The sequence below is a fragment of the Rhinolophus hipposideros genome (genome assembly GCF_964194185.1).
Source record: "Rhinolophus hipposideros genome assembly, chromosome: 13".
NCBI classification, from domain to species: Eukaryota; Metazoa; Chordata; class Mammalia; order Chiroptera; family Rhinolophidae; genus Rhinolophus; species Rhinolophus hipposideros.
In genome coordinates this window covers 57,591,457-57,609,711 of record NC_138059.1, presented here as the reverse complement: position 1 = coordinate 57,609,711, position 18,255 = coordinate 57,591,457, and the positions used below count along the sequence as shown (strand labels likewise).

Genomic DNA, 18,255 nt, shown 5'->3' with positions numbered 1-18,255 from the left:
CTAACTCTGTATCTGAATATAAATCTTAAGTTCTGAAACTAAACCGTTCTACTAATCTAATAAACACCAGACTCAAAACATATCAGTAGTTTTTAAGAGCAGAAGCTTTTTTCACCTCCAGAATTCAGAAATAAGAATGATAGGCTCGGAAGCACATGTTTCTGTTTTGGGGCTAGTCTGCCGAGAGTAATCAATATATCGGAATCTTGGGAAGACTAAATCCTCCAGCTACATTCGGTTCAGGCTGAGTGATCTGTATCAATGCTCAACGTAATCTGCCAGCTCAGAACCATGAGTGCGTTTCGCGTGATTGTTTCTGTACCGGCGGAAGCCAGCTTGAATGCCACGTCACTGAAAGGAACAGAGAGCGGCAGCATCCACTGCACAGCGACCCTGGCTGCCATCGTGGGCACACACCATGGAGATGAGCTCCTGAACTTACTGCGCTCAAAGACGTCCGTTTGTGGCTCATGAAAAGCAGGTCAAGGCCCTCCACGTTTTTCCTCCTTCCCCGCCTCCTCTTCACGGGAGGCTCTCCATCCACTAGGGAGCCATTAAGTGGATGCCTCGTGGGTGTGCGTGACAGGCCTGCCTGGAGCAGTTCCATTTGAGTCTTAAAGGCATCAGACACTGGTGTCGAGACAGTAGGCAAGATAAACTTTGAAGTAAGAGATGAAAAATTTGAGGTAGAGCTTGTTGCCTCTCTCGAGGCCTTTGATAAATCTACAACTTTTTCCTGTCCATTTTCCGAGACCACCTGAGACTCCCTAAGCTGGGCGACCATCTCCATGAGGTTTCTCCGCTTGGCAGCTCTTTCAGCCTCGATTTCAATTTTCCTCCTTCTCCTCCTCCGCTGGCGAGGGACGGAGAGGTTAAGGGCATCTTCCTATTGAAAAAGTCCAACAAAACAATGAGCCCAAATGGCATGTGTCATACGGGCTCGCTTTCAGAAAAAAAGAACCAGAAGCTTAAGAAATGAAACATTCATGACTTTTGAACAGAGCCGAGGATAAACAGCAGCAGTATTTCTCAGAAGGACCAGTGAAACGCAAGCGTCCAAACTGCGTAAAGATTTAGAGAGCTGAACCTTACACTGCAAAACAAAAGCTCTTGCCTACCTTTGACAGCTGAGGAGAAGTGGTGAGGTCCTCACTCCCACTGATGCTCGCTTGGCCAACCATGGAGAGCTCGGCAAAGCTCCTCTTGTGCAGGGGACTGTCCATGGTGGGTGGCGTGTAACCAGGGATGAGGCCCTGGAAGTCGAACATCTGGCGCCTATTTACTGGCCATTTGCCTTTCAGCACTGCTTCACAGATGTTGTCTAATCGGTTTATCATTACTCGATCCTGGAGGGAGAAGGAAAGTCACATGAAATCGTAACAAAGACTTGGGTAAAAATTACGAGGTAAGTATTTCCATTAAGATATGAAAGAGCATAAAAGGTTTAAAAGTCAATTGGTGGGCAAAAAGTAAAGAAAACTAATGAGCAAGTAAATAAACAAAATGCACCCAATCTGCCTTGCTATGGTGGGAGGTCCTAAGGTGACCCCAATGCAGGAAACCGAATATTCCTCACTTGTAAACACCGAATCACATAAATGAGGAAACATTACATTACCACTACCTCTAAAATGCCCCCATGTTTTAAAAGTAGCTGTTAGCCAAGCTAAAGAATTGTTGGAGCCCTGCATTTAGCTTCTCGACGCTCTGGTGCTTCAGATCCACAGGCGGGATCACAGTCTGTCCCAGGAAGTGAGGCTTCATGAGCATCATTATTAATAAAGTTCGGTATTACAAAATGGGCACCTACCTAGGAACACCTAATGAATGGCAAAGTGCATTCCCTACCTATTATCACTTCAAATTTCACTGAAGCGTGTACATTAAAAATGTCTAATTACAGCTCTTAGACCCAGTTTCCATAGATTAAAAGTACCTGCTCCTTACTGTAGATCTTCTGACTGACCTGGGGAACTCCCTTCTATTCTCAATAGGGAATTAGCCTAACAGGGGAAGTGAGACGGTGCAGAGAGAAAAAGATGTCTTTGATAGCACATTCTTCGGTTAAAAATTTCACAGTGTTTCTTACGCAACTACCACTATGGAAGGCCAGCCTGGGGATGACTCGACTAAAGCTGTTTTTGTGTTGTTTGTTTTAAACCAGATAGCCCTGCTATGGTGATTAGGATGATTATTTCCACACCCAGAAAAACAGACCTGAGTTACACAGGGACTTATTATAAAAGTACGCTAGTTAGCCAAAAAAGTAATTTCCACTTCGCTTTTGGTTACAGTTAACTACATGTGGAATTATCACATAATGTGTTGAACCAAATGGGTTCACCGCCCACCCTCTCCCAAGTGACGAAGATCAGGTTTCCAAATATATGGCAGTTGTCTTAAATCTGAAAGTTCTACTTTAGATTAAAAATGAAATCAAAACACACAGTTTTAAAAGTCCACACATTTCCCCCGGTGCATTGTTGGTGGGGTTGTAAATGGTATAATTGCTGTAGAAAACAGTAGGGAGATACCACAAAAAATTAAAACTAGAACTACCATATGACCTGTATCCCACCCAGTTCTGGGTATATGTCCGAAAGAATTGAAAGCAGGATCTCATAGAGATATTAGTACACTCATGTTCTTAGCAGCACGATAATAAGCCAAGAGGTATAAGGAACTCAAACGTCCCCATGACAGATGAACGGACAAAGAAAATGTGGTATATACATGCAATGGAATATTATTTAGCCCTAAAAAGGAAGGAAACAGTTACACGCTATCACCTGGATAAACTTTGAGAACATTATACCATGTGAAACAAGCCAGTCACAAAGGACAAATATTGTATGATTCCACTTACATGATGTATCTCAAGTGGTCAAATTCACAGAAACAAAAGGTAGAATAGTCATTGTCAGGACTACGGGGAGGGTCAAAAAGGAGATGTTCAATGGGTGTAAAGTTTCAGTCATGTAAGATAAAATTCCGGAGATCGGTTTTACAAGATGAATATACTGAAGGCTACTAATCTATACACTTAAAATTGGTGAAGATAATAAATTTCATGTTATGTGTCTTTTACCCCAATAAAAAACATTTTTTTAAAGTCCACACATTGTATTTTGTCAAAGGGTGAGCCTATTGAAACAATAATCCACAGACTATAGCGGATACCATGATTACTAACCTAAAAACAAAACAAGAGGAAAAAAACTCACCTTGCCTATCTTATTACAAAAGTATTCTACAGATTTTTTTTTCCTTTGGGCTTTTCCAGATTATTCTTTAAAACATGAGAAAAATCAACAGTCTTCACACACTGTATCAAAGTTTATCTTAAAATTATTTGAAAAAATCAAGCTAATGTGATTCCCTCCACCACACTCTTTTGGTCAACAAAACCAAACGACATAAAACCCACCAACCTTAGGCCAAAATGAGAAGGCAAAGGTTCTTTCATGGAGGAGCTGAGCTACCGAAGGGTCTCCATCCTCCATGTAGAATCCATCTCGGGTTTCGTCCCTAGCGGTGCTCATAGAAGCATTGCTTTCTTCATCAAAATTCTTCCCTCTGGAGACAGCTCCTGCTGAGAAATGAGTTAATATGCGTTACTCACAACCAGAATATCACTGAAAAAGAAGTTTAGAAAGGGCAGGATGAAAAATCTGAGTTATTAATCCACTCTGTTTTATTCAGTAGCTATAATATGGCTAGAAAGGTATTAGGCATTTTAGACATCTTGTCGTTTAAAGCCTGTAACAGCCCTTTCATGTACACGGTTATTTCCATTTTATAGATGAAGAAGCAGAGGCTTAGTGAGGGTATCTCACTAGTCATCTGACCACGGGCAAGTAAATCTCAGAGGAGGCTGAGTGACAGCCACGTCTCTCACTCAAGAGCCTACGTCCCTCCACACAGGAAAAAGGGCTAACGTATCAGCTAAGTTCAAAGTTCCAGCTCCAGCAGAACAGTACAATATGCCTTATTTTTATTTGTGCCAGGTACAGCAGCCTGTGACTTAGACAGAAAACTGGTTATTTTCGGAGTCTACTTCTTTATTTGTGAATTAAAACTAAATAAATGAAGCATTATATTTAAAAATAATTACCAATATCTACTCAGTGAATGATTCTTCTCCCTCACATTTAATTGTCCAAATTAAAATCACTTGGAATTTTAAATACTGATACTATAAAGTTAACCCCTATCCTTAATCCAGAAGTGCTGTGTCCATAAAACTCTTCTGAGACTCTAACTTGCTTGAAATATCATGTTTCCATGCCATGTTAAAGCAGAACATACATCTAAGCATAACCTGAAATTATCCCTTCACAGAAGAAAATGGACACTAATTACCCTTAAAAAACAAAAAAGAGGCCCTGTCATGTGACATGAAAACTTGGCATGGTTCAACTGCTGCTGTGGAATGAGGAGAGAGGCCCAAGCGGCCAGGCATTACCTTCAGGTTGGGAAGATTCTTCTGACTTATCATCATCCTCCAGCTTTTCTTCTTCGTCCTCTTCCGAACCTTTTTCTGAAATAGACTTGGGCCCCGTATCGGCACTGACCTCCATACCTTTCAGTTCATTTTTTACAGAGCTGGCCTCGGCCTCACTCTCCTGTTTACTGCCCTTTTCCCCGGAGTCGGTTTCTTCTTCCTCTTCTTTCACCTCTGGTTTCTCTTGGGCAGCTGCGTTTTCAGACTCCTCCACTTTCCCTTCAGTTTGCCCCATCACCTTTTCATCCTGAACGTGGCTGGATGAGATGACTGCAGGAGTCTGGCCAAATCCAACAGCCAGTGGGTTCAAAGATGATATATTACCTGCTCCTCTGTTCTGGGCGAAGTTTTTGTGTGCGTCCAAGAAGGACAGCTCAGGGTCATTGAGGATGTGATAGTCTGTCCGACTGACCCCATGTTTAGCAGCACCCACCAGCAAGTCTCGGTCATGCCTTCCACATTCCCACCACTCTGGCAAGTCCAAGCTCGGCTGGCACAGCTTCAGCCTCTCTCCCAGCTGAGGGTGATGAAGAACCTGCTCACGGATTTTCCGGAGCAGTTCGATGCGGTAGAGAGTTCTAGAGGCACGCTCTTCTGTGATTGGCTCGATCATGGAGAGGTCGGGTGGTTCTGAAAACAAGAAAACAATCACACTTGCTTGGGAAAATCCAAAGCAGGCTTTACATTGTTCATTCTCTTATTTTTCACTTCATTGGTCTGTCACTATGGAACTTTTGTTACTAAATGGACCTACCATCATCGGGCTTAGTGGGCATTCGACACACTCGCCTACACATGGCCACAAAACAACTGAAGTATTTCTCCAAACTCTCATCAGACTTTTTGTCCAGTCTGGCAAAGGCTCGGAATTGGTTCCAATCAAACTGCTGTTTCATGGGGTCAAAAATCACCCCGAAAGTGGATACTACACGGTAAAAATCCGCCTCTTCTCTTCTCGTCCACCTATTAGAAAGAAGACATTAACTTGACCTATACTCGAGTAAAAAGGCTTCAAGTTTATTATTTCTTTTTTTTTTTTTTTTAAAGATTTTATCGGGGAAGGGGAACAGGACTTTATTGGGGAACAGTGTACTTCTGGGACTTTTCCAAATCAAGTTGTTGTCCTTTCAGTCTTAGTTGTGGAGGGCGCAGCTCAGCTCCAGGTCCAGTTGCCATTGCTAGTTGCAGGGCACCATCCCTTGCAGGAGTCAAACTGGCAACCTTCTGGTTGAGAGGATGCGCTCTAACCAACTGAGACATCCGGGAGCTCAGCGGCAGCTCAGCTCAAAATGACGTGTTCATTTTCAGTTGCAGGGAGAGGAGCCCACCATCCCTTGTGGGAGTCGAGGAATCGAACCAGCAACCTGGTGGTTGAGAGCCCGCACTCCAACCAACAACTGAGCCATCTGGCCACCCAGGAGCTGAGGGGCAGCTCATTGACTTCATTCTAGTTGCGCAGGGCGCAGCTCGCTGGCCCATGTGGGAATCGAACCAGCAGCCCGCGTTCTAACCAACTGAGCCACCCGTCTGCCCCCCAAGTTTGTTATTTCTTTTCCTCTTGTGCCCTAAACTTAATGCCTGCTACTTATTTTGGGGCTGGGGAGACACATTGTTGGTGGTCATTATCTTGGATGTGGTTCCTGCCTCTCGCAGGCTTAAAAGAGCTGAGAGGACAGGAACAGGCCAGGAATTGAGTAAACCCCTGAAACAAACTCACTTTTGCCGCTTCTCAGATATTATAGCTTCCCTTTCCGCCTCTAGCGCTCTCACTTCCTCCCGAGGCCGCCGTCTCCGCCGGTCAGTCTTCATTAGCGCCTCTTGCCTCATTTGTTGCCTTTTATAGCTGCGCTGATAGGCAGTAATGAGCCGGCGCAGACGGGTGGTCAGGGTTGAGGTGTTAGGCCAGTAAAGTTGGCCTAACTCAGCATTACTCTCACTGTGCTTGCCTGGGGAAGTGGAAAAGATATCTTTGAAATGTGTAGCTGCAAACCTGCAATATACAGGATTTTCCATCAAAACAAGATGACTCATTAACATGCACATGACAGTGTGGGAAAGGGCATCACTGTGCTCTCATTTTGAAAACATAAATAAGGAATAATATTAGCATGGAACTTATAAACCATTCCTTTCTTAACTCCTTAGGGGGAAAAATAAGTTCATCTATCCATCTTACAAAAAGAAGTATATTTTACGCCATTCACCACATTATAAGAGTCCTCTCCTGTACTGTAATAATCTTGAGCATAAAACAAAAAAAATCACATAATTGTTAGCTAATGATATTACATTAGGCAAAAGGTCAGTATTCTCTATAAACTGGCAATATTTCAGATACTTGGCAAATGCCCAACTCCCAAGAGCTGTATTTCTAAAGATGCTTACAAGTTTTCACTAACTGGTATAAAACAAATACGTAAATAATCTTAACACAAAAAAGGTATTTTATCAAAGAATTCAATGTAATGAAAAACCCACAATAAACAAGAATTAAAATCATTCACAAGGGGTAAATCTGTGTAGTGAAATAACACTTTGAGATCCACTGTCACGAGTCGCAGAGTCCCCTGACACACGACGATGCCTGCACAGCACACATGGGCTCTGCTCCACAAGCTCCTGTGGAGCCGTACCTGTGGCACGTATTTCCATGGATTCTTCCTTATCTTCTGGGGGAGAGTTTGCAAATTCCTTGGAAGCAAAGCAAGAAACAGAATTATTTTAATTTTGGGTTTCATTTTATTTTATCTTTGAAAGAAAAGGCCATTATCTATAAAGTTTAACACGTCTTATATAGGCATATAACATTTTATTGGTACTGTATCAAAGTCAATATACTCTCGTTCTTACATCTATTTCATCCTTGAATGGTGTTCTGGTTGGCTTATATTCTGGGTCTTCATCTTCTCTATCAAATTCTCCCCTATATAAAAATATTTTTAAATGTTTAAATCATACTGATAAGCAAGAGACTGAGGGGGACCTGGGGAAGAGTAACAATCTGGGTTCGACATCAAAAACCACACTGTTAGTATTTAAAAGTCCAGGGAAGGGAGATGTGGGAGGATTGGGCGGGTGGGGGAAGAGAGGCTGGGAGGGAGGGCTGTCATTTAAAAAGACAAACAAGTTTCAAGTTATCTAGATAACATTTCATGTTTATATAATCATTATGATATAGAAAGACTATTACTTGTAAATGTCAGGAAGTTCAAATCAGCCACAGTACAGCACATGGAGCAGGGTAAGAACTGAACCCTGCCAATAGATGCGATACTGACTTAAAGTTTATTAAAATTTTAAAATGTCCTTCTTACCCGTCACCACCATCTGCTAGCATGTCTGTCCCTCTTTGCTCGGCAGCTATGGCCTTGGCATCAGGCATACCAACTCGTTCCAGGAAGCACAGTGCGGGGTCAGCTCGCATGGAATTGTACTTCTCGTAACCTGTGCCAGGCCCAGCAGCCACAGAGGACAACACAGAAACAATGAAAGGCCTGTCAGTGACAAAAATCACAGCATTGCCACAACACACAAACTTCGTTTCTCAATCAAGAGGATCATCTATGTTGTATTTAAAAAGAACCCCCATGTGGCAGAACATTCTATGGAACGCTCAGTTCCAGGGTAGATTTTGGGGGCCAGTTCACATTTCAGGGATGTTATCAAAACGATCACAAATACTGAGAGAAAAACAGGTTCAGAACAACTGCAAGGTGCCCGGGAAGATTTCTGACCCTGTTTTCCCCAAGACCTCATTTTGCCTGACATTTCAAAGGCTCTGTGAGGCTCCTGCATGACCTGGGCAGCGCGGCCCCAACTCCCCCACCCTCCCAGCGTCAGTCCTGCAGGAAGCTGCACCGCTGGCTGAAAAATCCCTGTCTCCATAAGGCCAGCGCACCTGTCTTATTAGGTTTAGGATGATGCATGTCAGTAAGATGACACTGTTCCCTCCATGGTTTTCAAACTGCAATTTGCTTTTTGACTGCCCAAGTTGACTAGATGGAAAATGGCAGATCCCAACAGTGCACTGCGGGAAAATGATTTTTAGGCTGAGCTCACAAAACACGGCTGCAGTACATAGGCAGAACAGCACAATTCAATTAGGATGTGTACTACAACACACCGCTCCTAACTGCTGGAGAGCCGCAAGCCAAACTGTAATCATGAAAGGTTTTATAAGCCATCATTCTCCCCTTTAGTCAGGCTGGGCTGCTGAGAGTACCTCTGCGACCTCCAGAGAATTCGGATTATAATCAGGAATCGCTCACTGTATATGTCATGCCAGTTCTGCCTCCCTAGCCTTTCAAAGTTAACAAGGCTGCATCCCACTCAGGGGAGCCGAGAGTTCTCAGTACTGACATTTGTGAAATATTGCTTGGAACAAAGCCCAGGAGGCACTTGTACAGATTAACAGCAGAGGTTAAGCCCACCGTCCACTCTGCCACGGGCGGGCAGGGCCAGCCAGGGGAGCCGTGCTGGGAGCACAGTTTAGGGAGAGCTACAGGACGGTTTGGCTATTATTAAAACAAATATGGTTTTGGTTTTATTTACAGCCAAGAAAGAAATGTTTTCTTCTCAAATACTCAACAAACATTCAAAAACAGCATCTGATATTTACAGTTCATATTAGATTTTTAGTGCAGGAAAATGGGAGACGCCAAGAGTCCTTTGGAACTATCCTCAATAATATTATGACTTTGGAAAAGAGTATGCAAAGAGCTCTAAACAAAGACAAAGCCACACGGTCAGACGCAGTCCAACAGGAACGTCACTTACCGTGTTTGAACACGCCAATTAGTAGGGACTTATCTGCTTCCTTACCCCACCAGTCTGCAGGGACCTCCGCGTGGAAAGGTTCAGGTATCCACACCTCAGCGTCACTACAAAGGCAACCATTTGCGTAACCGTTTTTAAAGTGCCAGTATTACAGCAGAATTCCAAGTGGTGAACGTGGTAACGCACTCACACGCCCCTTCCCACTGAGCACCTGAGCTACATGGAGACGGATGAGCAAAGGTTAAAAGACGGGGCAGAGGGCCGTCGCTTTCCACCAGCACCAGAAATGAGCTTTATCACCCAGCAACCCGTTTTAAAGATCGTCTCAGAACACGAGCAATTTAGTTCACACCTCTTTATACATACATATGTACGTGCACGCGCGCATGCGCGCGCGCACACACACACACACACACACACACACACACAGGCTTTTCCCGATTCTCATCATGTTCCAAGTTCACAGGACAAACATTGCATTTAATGTAAAAAAAAGGACATGTGCTACTAAGTGTATGAAGGTTTTGAAATACAATCCATGACATTTTGCAACTCGCTGGATCATCACAGGGAGGCCGAGAACCCCCGTGCGCGTGCACTAACCTGGAGTCAGCACCCTCTAAGATCTTATCCGCCTGGTCTCCTATAACTTCTTGTCTTAGGTAGTACAGCATGCGGACACGCAGCAGGACCCTGGAGAGGAAGACAGAGGGGGGAAAAAGTTCTTAACTTCAGGACTGTTTGCCAACAGTGGCTTTTGGCAGCTGCTGCTGTTCATCCATCATCCTGCCAAGGCTGATTAGCCATGCTGTATGGTAGGCTTGAAGCGTGACAGATGGTGGCACATAATCACCTCTGTGTGGTGCTTTCTGCTGGCTTCCAACAGGCCTGCCTGGCAACCGCTCACACTGCACAGAGAGGGACCAAGCTCAGCCCAGCCCAGGCGCACTTCAGTTAGTCCTACCTAGTGCAGCTTGTGAAGTTCAGACACGTACCCCACCACTGCCTCTGAAGTATTGAAGCAAGTTTGTAAACAACTGAGCAGATGGCTTTCAGTCACTGTTCTGCTTCATTATCTCATAAAATTTCCTCAGCTGCTGCCTTAATACCATTTTTGGAAGCACATCAGAAGTTGTAGGAATAAACGCGATATAAAATCTGGTTTTACTACCTTACAATAAACCCTCAATATGGAATGTCAGGTTTTTCAGATTATACAACTTTGCTTCCAAGAAAGGAAGATGGCAGCGCGGGTGGGGTATGGATGGGTCCCTACCCTTCTCCCTTAAGGAATATTAAACCTTTTTTATTCCTTTCGTTTATATTACCTGGAAGCCTCAGTTGTAGCTTCAAGAATAATAATAAAACTTTACAAAGGAGATTAAAATACGTCCAAGTCATTGAAGTTCTTAGTCATTTTCAAGGAATCAGTGTTTAAAAACCCTTGGAATTCTAGGAACCAGATTTTCAAACTTGCTTGGATTTCCTCAATGGCTTAAAACACGGTTTTTTCAATGAAGCCCACCTGGCACATCCCAAAGGCCTATGTCTGCTGTGAGTCGAGCATCTCCTGCTGGACAGCCCTGCTGTGTTACCTCCTTGGCTGTGACTGAATGATAATACCAAGTGCCATTTCCCTGAGTAGCCCCAGCACACATTTTCCAACCAATGTATCACACTTACTATACCAGCTCATTTCATCTTCACAATGACCCTATGATGAAGTGGGGTAACTTATAATTTCCATTTGACAAACATGACAATAGCGGCTAACAGAAGGTAAGTGGCATAGCCAAGGTCAGAGTCACCTTGAGCATGGACCACTCAGAATTAGGCCTTCTGACTCCATCACTTCATACTCTCTCTCAGGACATGGCAACTATCCTTCAAAATATCAAATGACAACTAGGAGCAGCTTCACCGAAACAGACTACTCCTGATGACACATGAACAGGTACCTCACAACACACCTTCCTCCCCACCAGGAGCCTTCTCCTGGCCAGTGTGGGCTCTACACAGGCAAACTGTGAGGCTGTAAATATCTGAATATATTCCAAAGTAAGCAATCATCCTGGATACTTTTTTTTTTTTTTTTAAGATTTCTTTCTCTTGACTAGATTAAAATTTGGCCATGCCACACTGAACCAGCAAAAGAACAACGGACGGTATGAGTCTCTGCAGCTGGCACACTATCTTCTCTGGTTAGAGAACTTACAGGCCCATTCTGAGAATTTAGAGAAGATGCTCAGAAAGGGTAGCTCCAAAGAAACACCCGCCACCTGAGACTAGATTCTCTTTTATTCACCACAGCTTGGTACAGTGGCATTGATCCCACTGGTTTCTTTTTGTTTTTGTCAGAGACAACGTTTTCTACTTTGGGAGGAATTATAGTTACGTGGAGACTTTTATAAACTAACTGTGAATGTCACCTTGTCACCTTTTTTCTAGACGAAAAAATTCAAACCAATGCAACTGGCAAGCTCAGTGCCCCAGTGGCAGACATGGTAGGTGCTGACGGGTAATGAGGTACACAGGAGGGAGCCTCTGAGCTGAAGGAGTGTGCACCTGTTAAGCAGACAGGACAGGACGGGTCCCCGGATCCCACTCCATTTCATCATCGGCTGCCCTACTAGTGCAGTTTTCTGGACCAGCACCTAGTCTAGGACCACACGTGGCATTAAACTGTCCTGTCCACTTCATGTCCTTTAACCTGAGACAGTTCCTCTGTTTTTGTCTTAGTCTCTTGAAACTTCTGAGGAGAACGAACTGGCCAGCTATCCTCTAGGAGGTCCTTAGTCTGGGTCTCACGTTCTCTCTGACCAGTCATAACACTTCCTCACTTTAGATCCTGAGGCATCTCAGGGAGTGACCTCCTAGGAAGGACAACGGGACTACTTGCTTGTCCCAGACAGGAGATGGAAAGCATTGCCAGTGTTCTTCTGAGACCAAGGGGAAAGATGTGAAGAACGCTAGTTTCATCTCCCATACTAATTAGGGAGGGTGCACTATGGGAGTTCATTACTGCCATCAGAATAGGAAATTCAAAACCACCACCATTGCACGGGGACCTGGGAACCATGGTTCCCACACTCAACCACTCCACATACGGTTTGTTTGAATCCAGACCTCAGAAGGCCACTGACCCAAAGTTCCCATAAACCACAAGGAAACACTAGTTTTCTAACAGCTGTAAGTGGGGCGGGATTTTAGAGAGCGCTACTAAGTGTTAGCAGTAACGAGACACTTTCTGAGGCACCAGAATGTTCTGACGTAATGGTTTTGGAGGTTTAAAAAGGAAAATATTTGTCAAAATCTAAAGACAGCAATCAAAGGCAGACCCGGAAAACACCTTCGTATTTAGAAAGGGATGACCACTTGTCAGTGCAACCTGGTGGGTAGCAGGTGTGCCCCGGGAATTATGTGACGTGAGCACTGGGACATCCTGGGAAGGAGGCAGGTGGGCAGAGAAGCGCAAGGGCAGTGCCCTCGTCTGGCCTGGGCCTCCACCCCCGCCTGCCCCTGAACCAGCTGAGGGAACCTCAAGGACCCGAGTCTCAGTTCACTGTCAGGTATGTGCGGAGAAAAGAGCACTCCGCATCTCCGACAACTCAAACCACCACAGCAAGCGCTTGGCACTCTGCAGGATGTGCTCAGACACTTGCTGCCACTGGGAAAAAAGGGAGATACGTATGTATTTATTTATATCCCGCCTTATCCCCCTGAAATCGTGTTGTAGAGCTCTATTTGACTAGCGGAAAGTGAGTCCTGAAGAGGTTCAGAAACTTGCCCAAGGTCGCTGGTCAGCAGCAGTGTGGCCTGTCCCACTGACAGTGAATAATGAACGCTCAGAGCAGGAAAGAATCAACACATGCCGATGTCACTTTAAGAAGTAGACTCCAAGCAATAAAATACATTTACATTCAATACTCTTCAATTATGTATAATCAACTTCTGGAAATAAAGGTAAGGAATATGATTTTAAGCTCAGAGGTAAGAAAATGAGGACCCAGCAATTGAGGTATTATTAAGCAAAAAACAACATGTCAATTCCCTGGTCCCTCCACTGAAAGCAGTCGGCTGAAGGCAGGATCCCACAAAGAAAACTGACTGTAATTCCCTAACACATGCTGGTTAAGGCTGTTATCCACACGGTCACAGGAGCACTGTTCACAGCAGCCAAAAGGTGCCTATCTCCCCCAGTGTCTCCTGACAGATGAATGGATAAACAAAACGTGGTTATCCATACAAGGGGGTATTACTCAGCCATAAAAAGGAATGAAATTCTGGTACAAACCACAACGTGGATCAACCTTGAGGACATTATGCTAAGTGAAATAAGCCAGACACAGAAAGACAAATACTGTATGATTCCACTTATGAGGTACCCAGAATTAGCAAATTCAGAGACAAAGTAGAATGCTGGTGGCCAGGGGTGTGGGGACAAGATGGAGAAGAAAGCAAGTTACTCTTTAATGTACAGAGTTTATACTGGGGTCAATGAAAAGGTTTTGGGTATGGATAGTGGGGAATGCAGTGCATGTCAATGAATTGTACGTTTACTAGTGGTTAAAGTGGCAAGATTTAAAAAAATGTATCTTTATCACAATTTTAAAAATCAGTCATCTAAATGTATGCTGTCATGTGACTTGTTAAGTTTTAAGGAAAACAGTAAGGCTGTGCAAGTATAGTAACTGCAACTTAATATCTACTCGTGTGTGTACACACACACACACACACACACACACACACACACACACACACACACTTTAAAGACCAAGCAAGCTTCTGCATGCACCCTTCGGAAACCTACTTGTTGCAGTGGTGCTTCAGGTGTTTCTTGTAGCTGTCCTCCTGGAACAGAGCGTCCGGGTTGCAGCCAACCAGCCAATCGGCATCCTGCACCACCGGGTGTGAGCTCTGGGCTTTCACCTTCTTTCCCTTCCTGCCCCTCGGCACTGGGGCTGATAACCCTAGAATCATCATCATAATAATGACAACAGAAGCATTTTACAATCCCAACTACAGTGTCAGAGTCAGGTATTTCAACATGCAAGACAGGGAAATATGGGGCCCAGGTTGCGTCCCAACGGTCCCAGCGGGCAGCGGAGATGCTGCGGCCCCAAGAGCACGAAGCACCTACCAGAATGATTGACCAAGGCGCGCGTCTGGCCGTCAGCCGTGGGTGTGATCAGATCCCAGATGAAGCTTTTGATGTTCTCATCCCCCTTGTAATGGTTGAGACAGTACACGAGGATGGTTCTGCAGATGGTTTCTACATCTTGCTCAGTGAGCTGACGTTTGTAGCGTCCGTGAGAAAGAATGTCGGTCCACCGTCCCCAACTGCAAAGCAAAAATTCAGCATGCAGACAGTATTTTTCAGTTTAGATCTGGGGCTTTACTCTCACAGTCAGGCAGCAGCATTAGGAAAACCTGGGTCAAAAGTAGCCATACTTTACATCTGGTGATAGGAAAACAACCCAAGGCCCAAGAGTTAAAAACACCCGTCACATACAGAGTGGAACTGCCACTGAAATAACACCTACAGGACTGACACAGGCTTTCCCGGTGAGACTCAGGCAGTGGCAGCAACTTTTAGGCCATGAAAGCAAGCCAGGACCTGCACAGGTTACACTCTGCTTCACTGTGACGTAGTCTGTATGCCACAAAGCTGACCAGTCATGTGAGATGCGCCGGGCACGGGGGCGGGTGTGAGCGTCTGCCCCAAGCCAGGACGCAGCGCTGAGGAGTACGGGTGCACCAACCCGCCTCAGACAGATGCCAGGAGAATTAAGGAAAGACTGTGAACAGGTTCGAGTCTCCTTTCCAAACAGGGTGTGCTAACTCCAAGAGCACGCAAGGAAAAATGTTCAGCCGACGCTCAAGTTATGTAACATGGGTGGGATAAAGGACTGTGGATAGCACCAAACAGAGAGCACACTGCTAAACCCAAACCAGCTGTTTAGGGGTATAATCCCAGGTTAAACACGTTGTCCTCTTTCACCTGGGAGCTATGGAGCGAGAGCACACAGCAGACAGGCAGGTGCTGTGTGAGCTGTGTCTTCCCAGGTTACAGCTGCCTGAGCCCTCAGGGCAGTACTTAAGGCAGGAACAGCCCCCTCCACGCCTGAGAGCTGTGCAGGCCAGAGCCTCGGCTAGGAGAAGCACAGAGCACGCCCCAGTGGACCCTGCCACTCACCCTGGCCTGGTCCTCTCTGGCTTCTAGGAATTCTCTGTTCTTCAAACCGCAAGCCTGGCCCTCACTCTGGGCCACTGGACACACTGCCCTCTCTGGCAGAAACTCTCCTCTCCTCCCTGCCCAATGCCCAACACCCCCTCGTACCCTGGCTAATTCATCATGTCCATTAAGTCACAGACTATACACTCACTGTCTGGAGTTCCTTCTTTTATTCCCGAGTCCAAGAACGGGAGAGAATACCTGAGCTGTGTCTTAAAGGAGAGGAGACATGTTTCTACGCGGTATTTGCACAGAGCATCCCTGCCAAGGTGTCATGGCTGCCACTTCTACTTGTTCCCCTGCCGGCCTGGAGGTGGGGCTGTGCCTGTCCTCTCACAGCCGTGTCTGTGCCTGAGAACATCCTAGCACAATGCCTAACACACAGCAGGTATTCAATACACAGTGAGGCCTATGTGCGGAGGGAAGGGCTCTGCTAAAAGACAATCTGCCCTAAGCTGACTTTGTAGCTTCAGGAGTTATTCATTTGTCCCATGTTTAGTTACGAGCAAAATTCTCAACTTTGGTCATTAGTCTGGAACATGGAAGCAGGTGCAAGTAGCAAATGGATTCGGTGGGGAGAGTGTCTCTGCGATGTGAGGACAGACAGGAAAGGATGTCCGGCTTGCACAGATCTCTCGTAGAGGGGACACAGCCACCGAAACACAGGAGGGGCTTCAGTTGAATTTCATCTATTCCATAAACCACCACTGATTCAGCACTCACTGTGTCTGCTAGCACTCTACTCTGTCTTGAGGACACAAAAAAAGAGCCCTCATCTTCAAGTAGCTGCTAGCTGGGTCTCTAGCAGGGGAAGGCAACTAACTACTCAACGTCAGACAAGAATATGCAGAGTGAGGGAAAGTGCATCACCAGGTGATGGAGAGCGGTGTAGGGCGCCACAGGACGTCAGCCAGCAGTGGACGCCAAGCACAGGAGGCTGGCAGATGAAGGCTGTGTGCTGGGCGTGCGGCTGGCCCTGGACAGCGGGAAGGGCTTGAGGAAAGACAGCGATGAGCCAGATCATGGCACACTGAAAGAGATGAGGTGGCTGTCCTAAGAGAAGCGGGGACTGCCCGTGGAAAGGGCCAACAAGAGACAAAGGCCAGAAAAGAGCCCCGTATGCTATGCTAACAGAATGTTGTGTGTATTCTGAAACTAATGAGGATCCATTGGAAAATACAATGAAAGCCAGGATATCATCAGATCTACATTTGTCTTGGTGGCACGTTTTCCTTTTCATGGAGTTTGCCTACAATATGCTGGAGAACTCTGATTTATAGATTCAGGTATTTCCTGAGTACCTCGCCATTCAAAGCAGTGTGTGGTGTGCCAGAGATTCAGAAATGACACATTCAGAGCTGAAATGACTATCTGTTTATATTCCAGATTAGCTGAAAGAGCTTTATAAGAGCTTTACAAGATTCCCTTTAACAAACTTTTATAACAGAAAAATATTAAAAGATTACTACAGTCGTAAATTTCATGTGAAGGTAAAGTAGAAAAAATTTTGTTATCCTGACACGTTGCTCTTAGCTAGTAATAATCAACAAGCAAATTTGGATCTGACAAATTCCTTAAGGGACAAACTCACGCCCCTTTAATCCATGAGGATCGGAACCATTTTGAGCACTTTAACCAAAAATCCCGGGCTCCATCAGCGCTACTGCTCAGTTCACTTGACTATGCTATGGGGACTCAGAAATCTAAACACAGATATTGTTTTTCTATGCCAATTGGGATTCTAACTATTTTTAAAATAAAGTTTCGTTTTTCACAGGAGCCCAACTTACCCATAGACAAGCAGATTCTTCTCAACCCGGAAGCACTCACTCCTGGCGTAGCCCTGGGACCTGTCCTGGGGCCGCCGGGGCTTCGGGCAAGGCTTCTCCTCAGCATCACTTTCCAAGTCCGAAAACTCCATCAGCTCGTCTTCTTTCACCGCACTGTACAGCCTAGTTTGCTTCCTCACGCGTGGAGTGTCAATAACCAGATTGTTCTAAAAAAGACAGCACATACATTTGCAACTTCTGAAAACCGTGACCTCGGGTGAGACCAGACAGGGTTTGAATGGAATCTCTCACTCACCCTCCCATTTAAGGCATCAATATCCAATTCGGCCTTCTTAGCCCACTTTTGCCAGAAATTTGGATCATCCAAAGAAATATCTGTCCTATTTCCAGATGCAACAAAACTGGCCTAAAGGGGGAAAAATATGCATTACTTTGAGATGCTTTTCCCATAGACAAAATGCAAAGCAGCTTTCATTTATTCATTCACTCAGACATGTATGCATTCTTCCACTGTGTGCCAGACGCTGCGGTCAATGGGACAAGGAGGGAGGCTGCCCCTCAGGCAGCTCAGTGTCCAGGGGTTGAGACAGATCAGGAAACAGAAGATGACTGCAGCTCAATAAATGATAGGTAATAAAGGATACGTATAGGTGCAGCTGACATACAGAGGAGGCCCTAACCAGGTTCAGGCGGGTGGCAGTGGGGGTGGGGGTACAGGGAGGGCAGTGGTGGGAAGACAGAACAGGGCTCTCCTGAAAATAACACCTGGACTAGACTGTTAGAAGCTCAAAGAACGAGAAAGCATGCAGACGTTTTCACGGTAGAGCATGTGCAACAACACAGAGAAGAAAGGCAATTCATCGTGTCATGTGGCTGGGAATTAGGGCAGGCCGGGAGAGTAGCCAGAGATGGAGCTGGCGAGGCAGGCAGAAGCCATGTCCAGCAGGGCC

At 45.4% G+C, this 18,255-nt stretch overlaps 1 protein-coding gene across 4 annotated transcripts in view; it reads right to left on the bottom strand.

The window, feature by feature from the left end:
• CHD7 (chromodomain helicase DNA binding protein 7) overlaps positions 1-18,255 on the bottom strand; it is a 177,975-nt gene that overhangs the window by 6,070 nt on the left and 153,650 nt on the right. For 3 of the 4 annotated variants that reach the window (XM_081070843.1, XM_081070844.1, XM_081070845.1), the window contains 15 exons: positions 17,601-17,711; positions 17,306-17,511; positions 14,421-14,620; positions 14,091-14,250; positions 9,884-9,973; positions 9,281-9,384; positions 7,819-7,948; positions 7,355-7,427; positions 7,138-7,195; positions 6,222-6,450; positions 5,259-5,467; positions 4,466-5,134; positions 3,432-3,592; positions 1,119-1,346; positions 443-886 (listed from right to left, as the gene is read on the bottom strand). In XM_081070843.1, coding sequence (XP_080926969.1) covers positions 443-886; positions 1,119-1,346; positions 3,432-3,592; positions 4,466-5,134; positions 5,259-5,467; positions 6,222-6,450; positions 7,138-7,195; positions 7,355-7,427; positions 7,819-7,948; positions 9,281-9,384; positions 9,884-9,973; positions 14,091-14,250; positions 14,421-14,620; positions 17,306-17,511; positions 17,601-17,711 — 3,072 coding nt within the window. The remainder of the gene's footprint in view (positions 1-442; positions 887-1,118; positions 1,347-3,431; positions 3,593-4,465; positions 5,135-5,258; positions 5,468-6,221; positions 6,451-7,137; positions 7,196-7,354; positions 7,428-7,818; positions 7,949-9,280; positions 9,385-9,883; positions 9,974-14,090; positions 14,251-14,420; positions 14,621-17,305; positions 17,512-17,600; positions 17,712-18,255) is intronic. The other variant, XM_081070846.1, reaches the window with a different exon arrangement.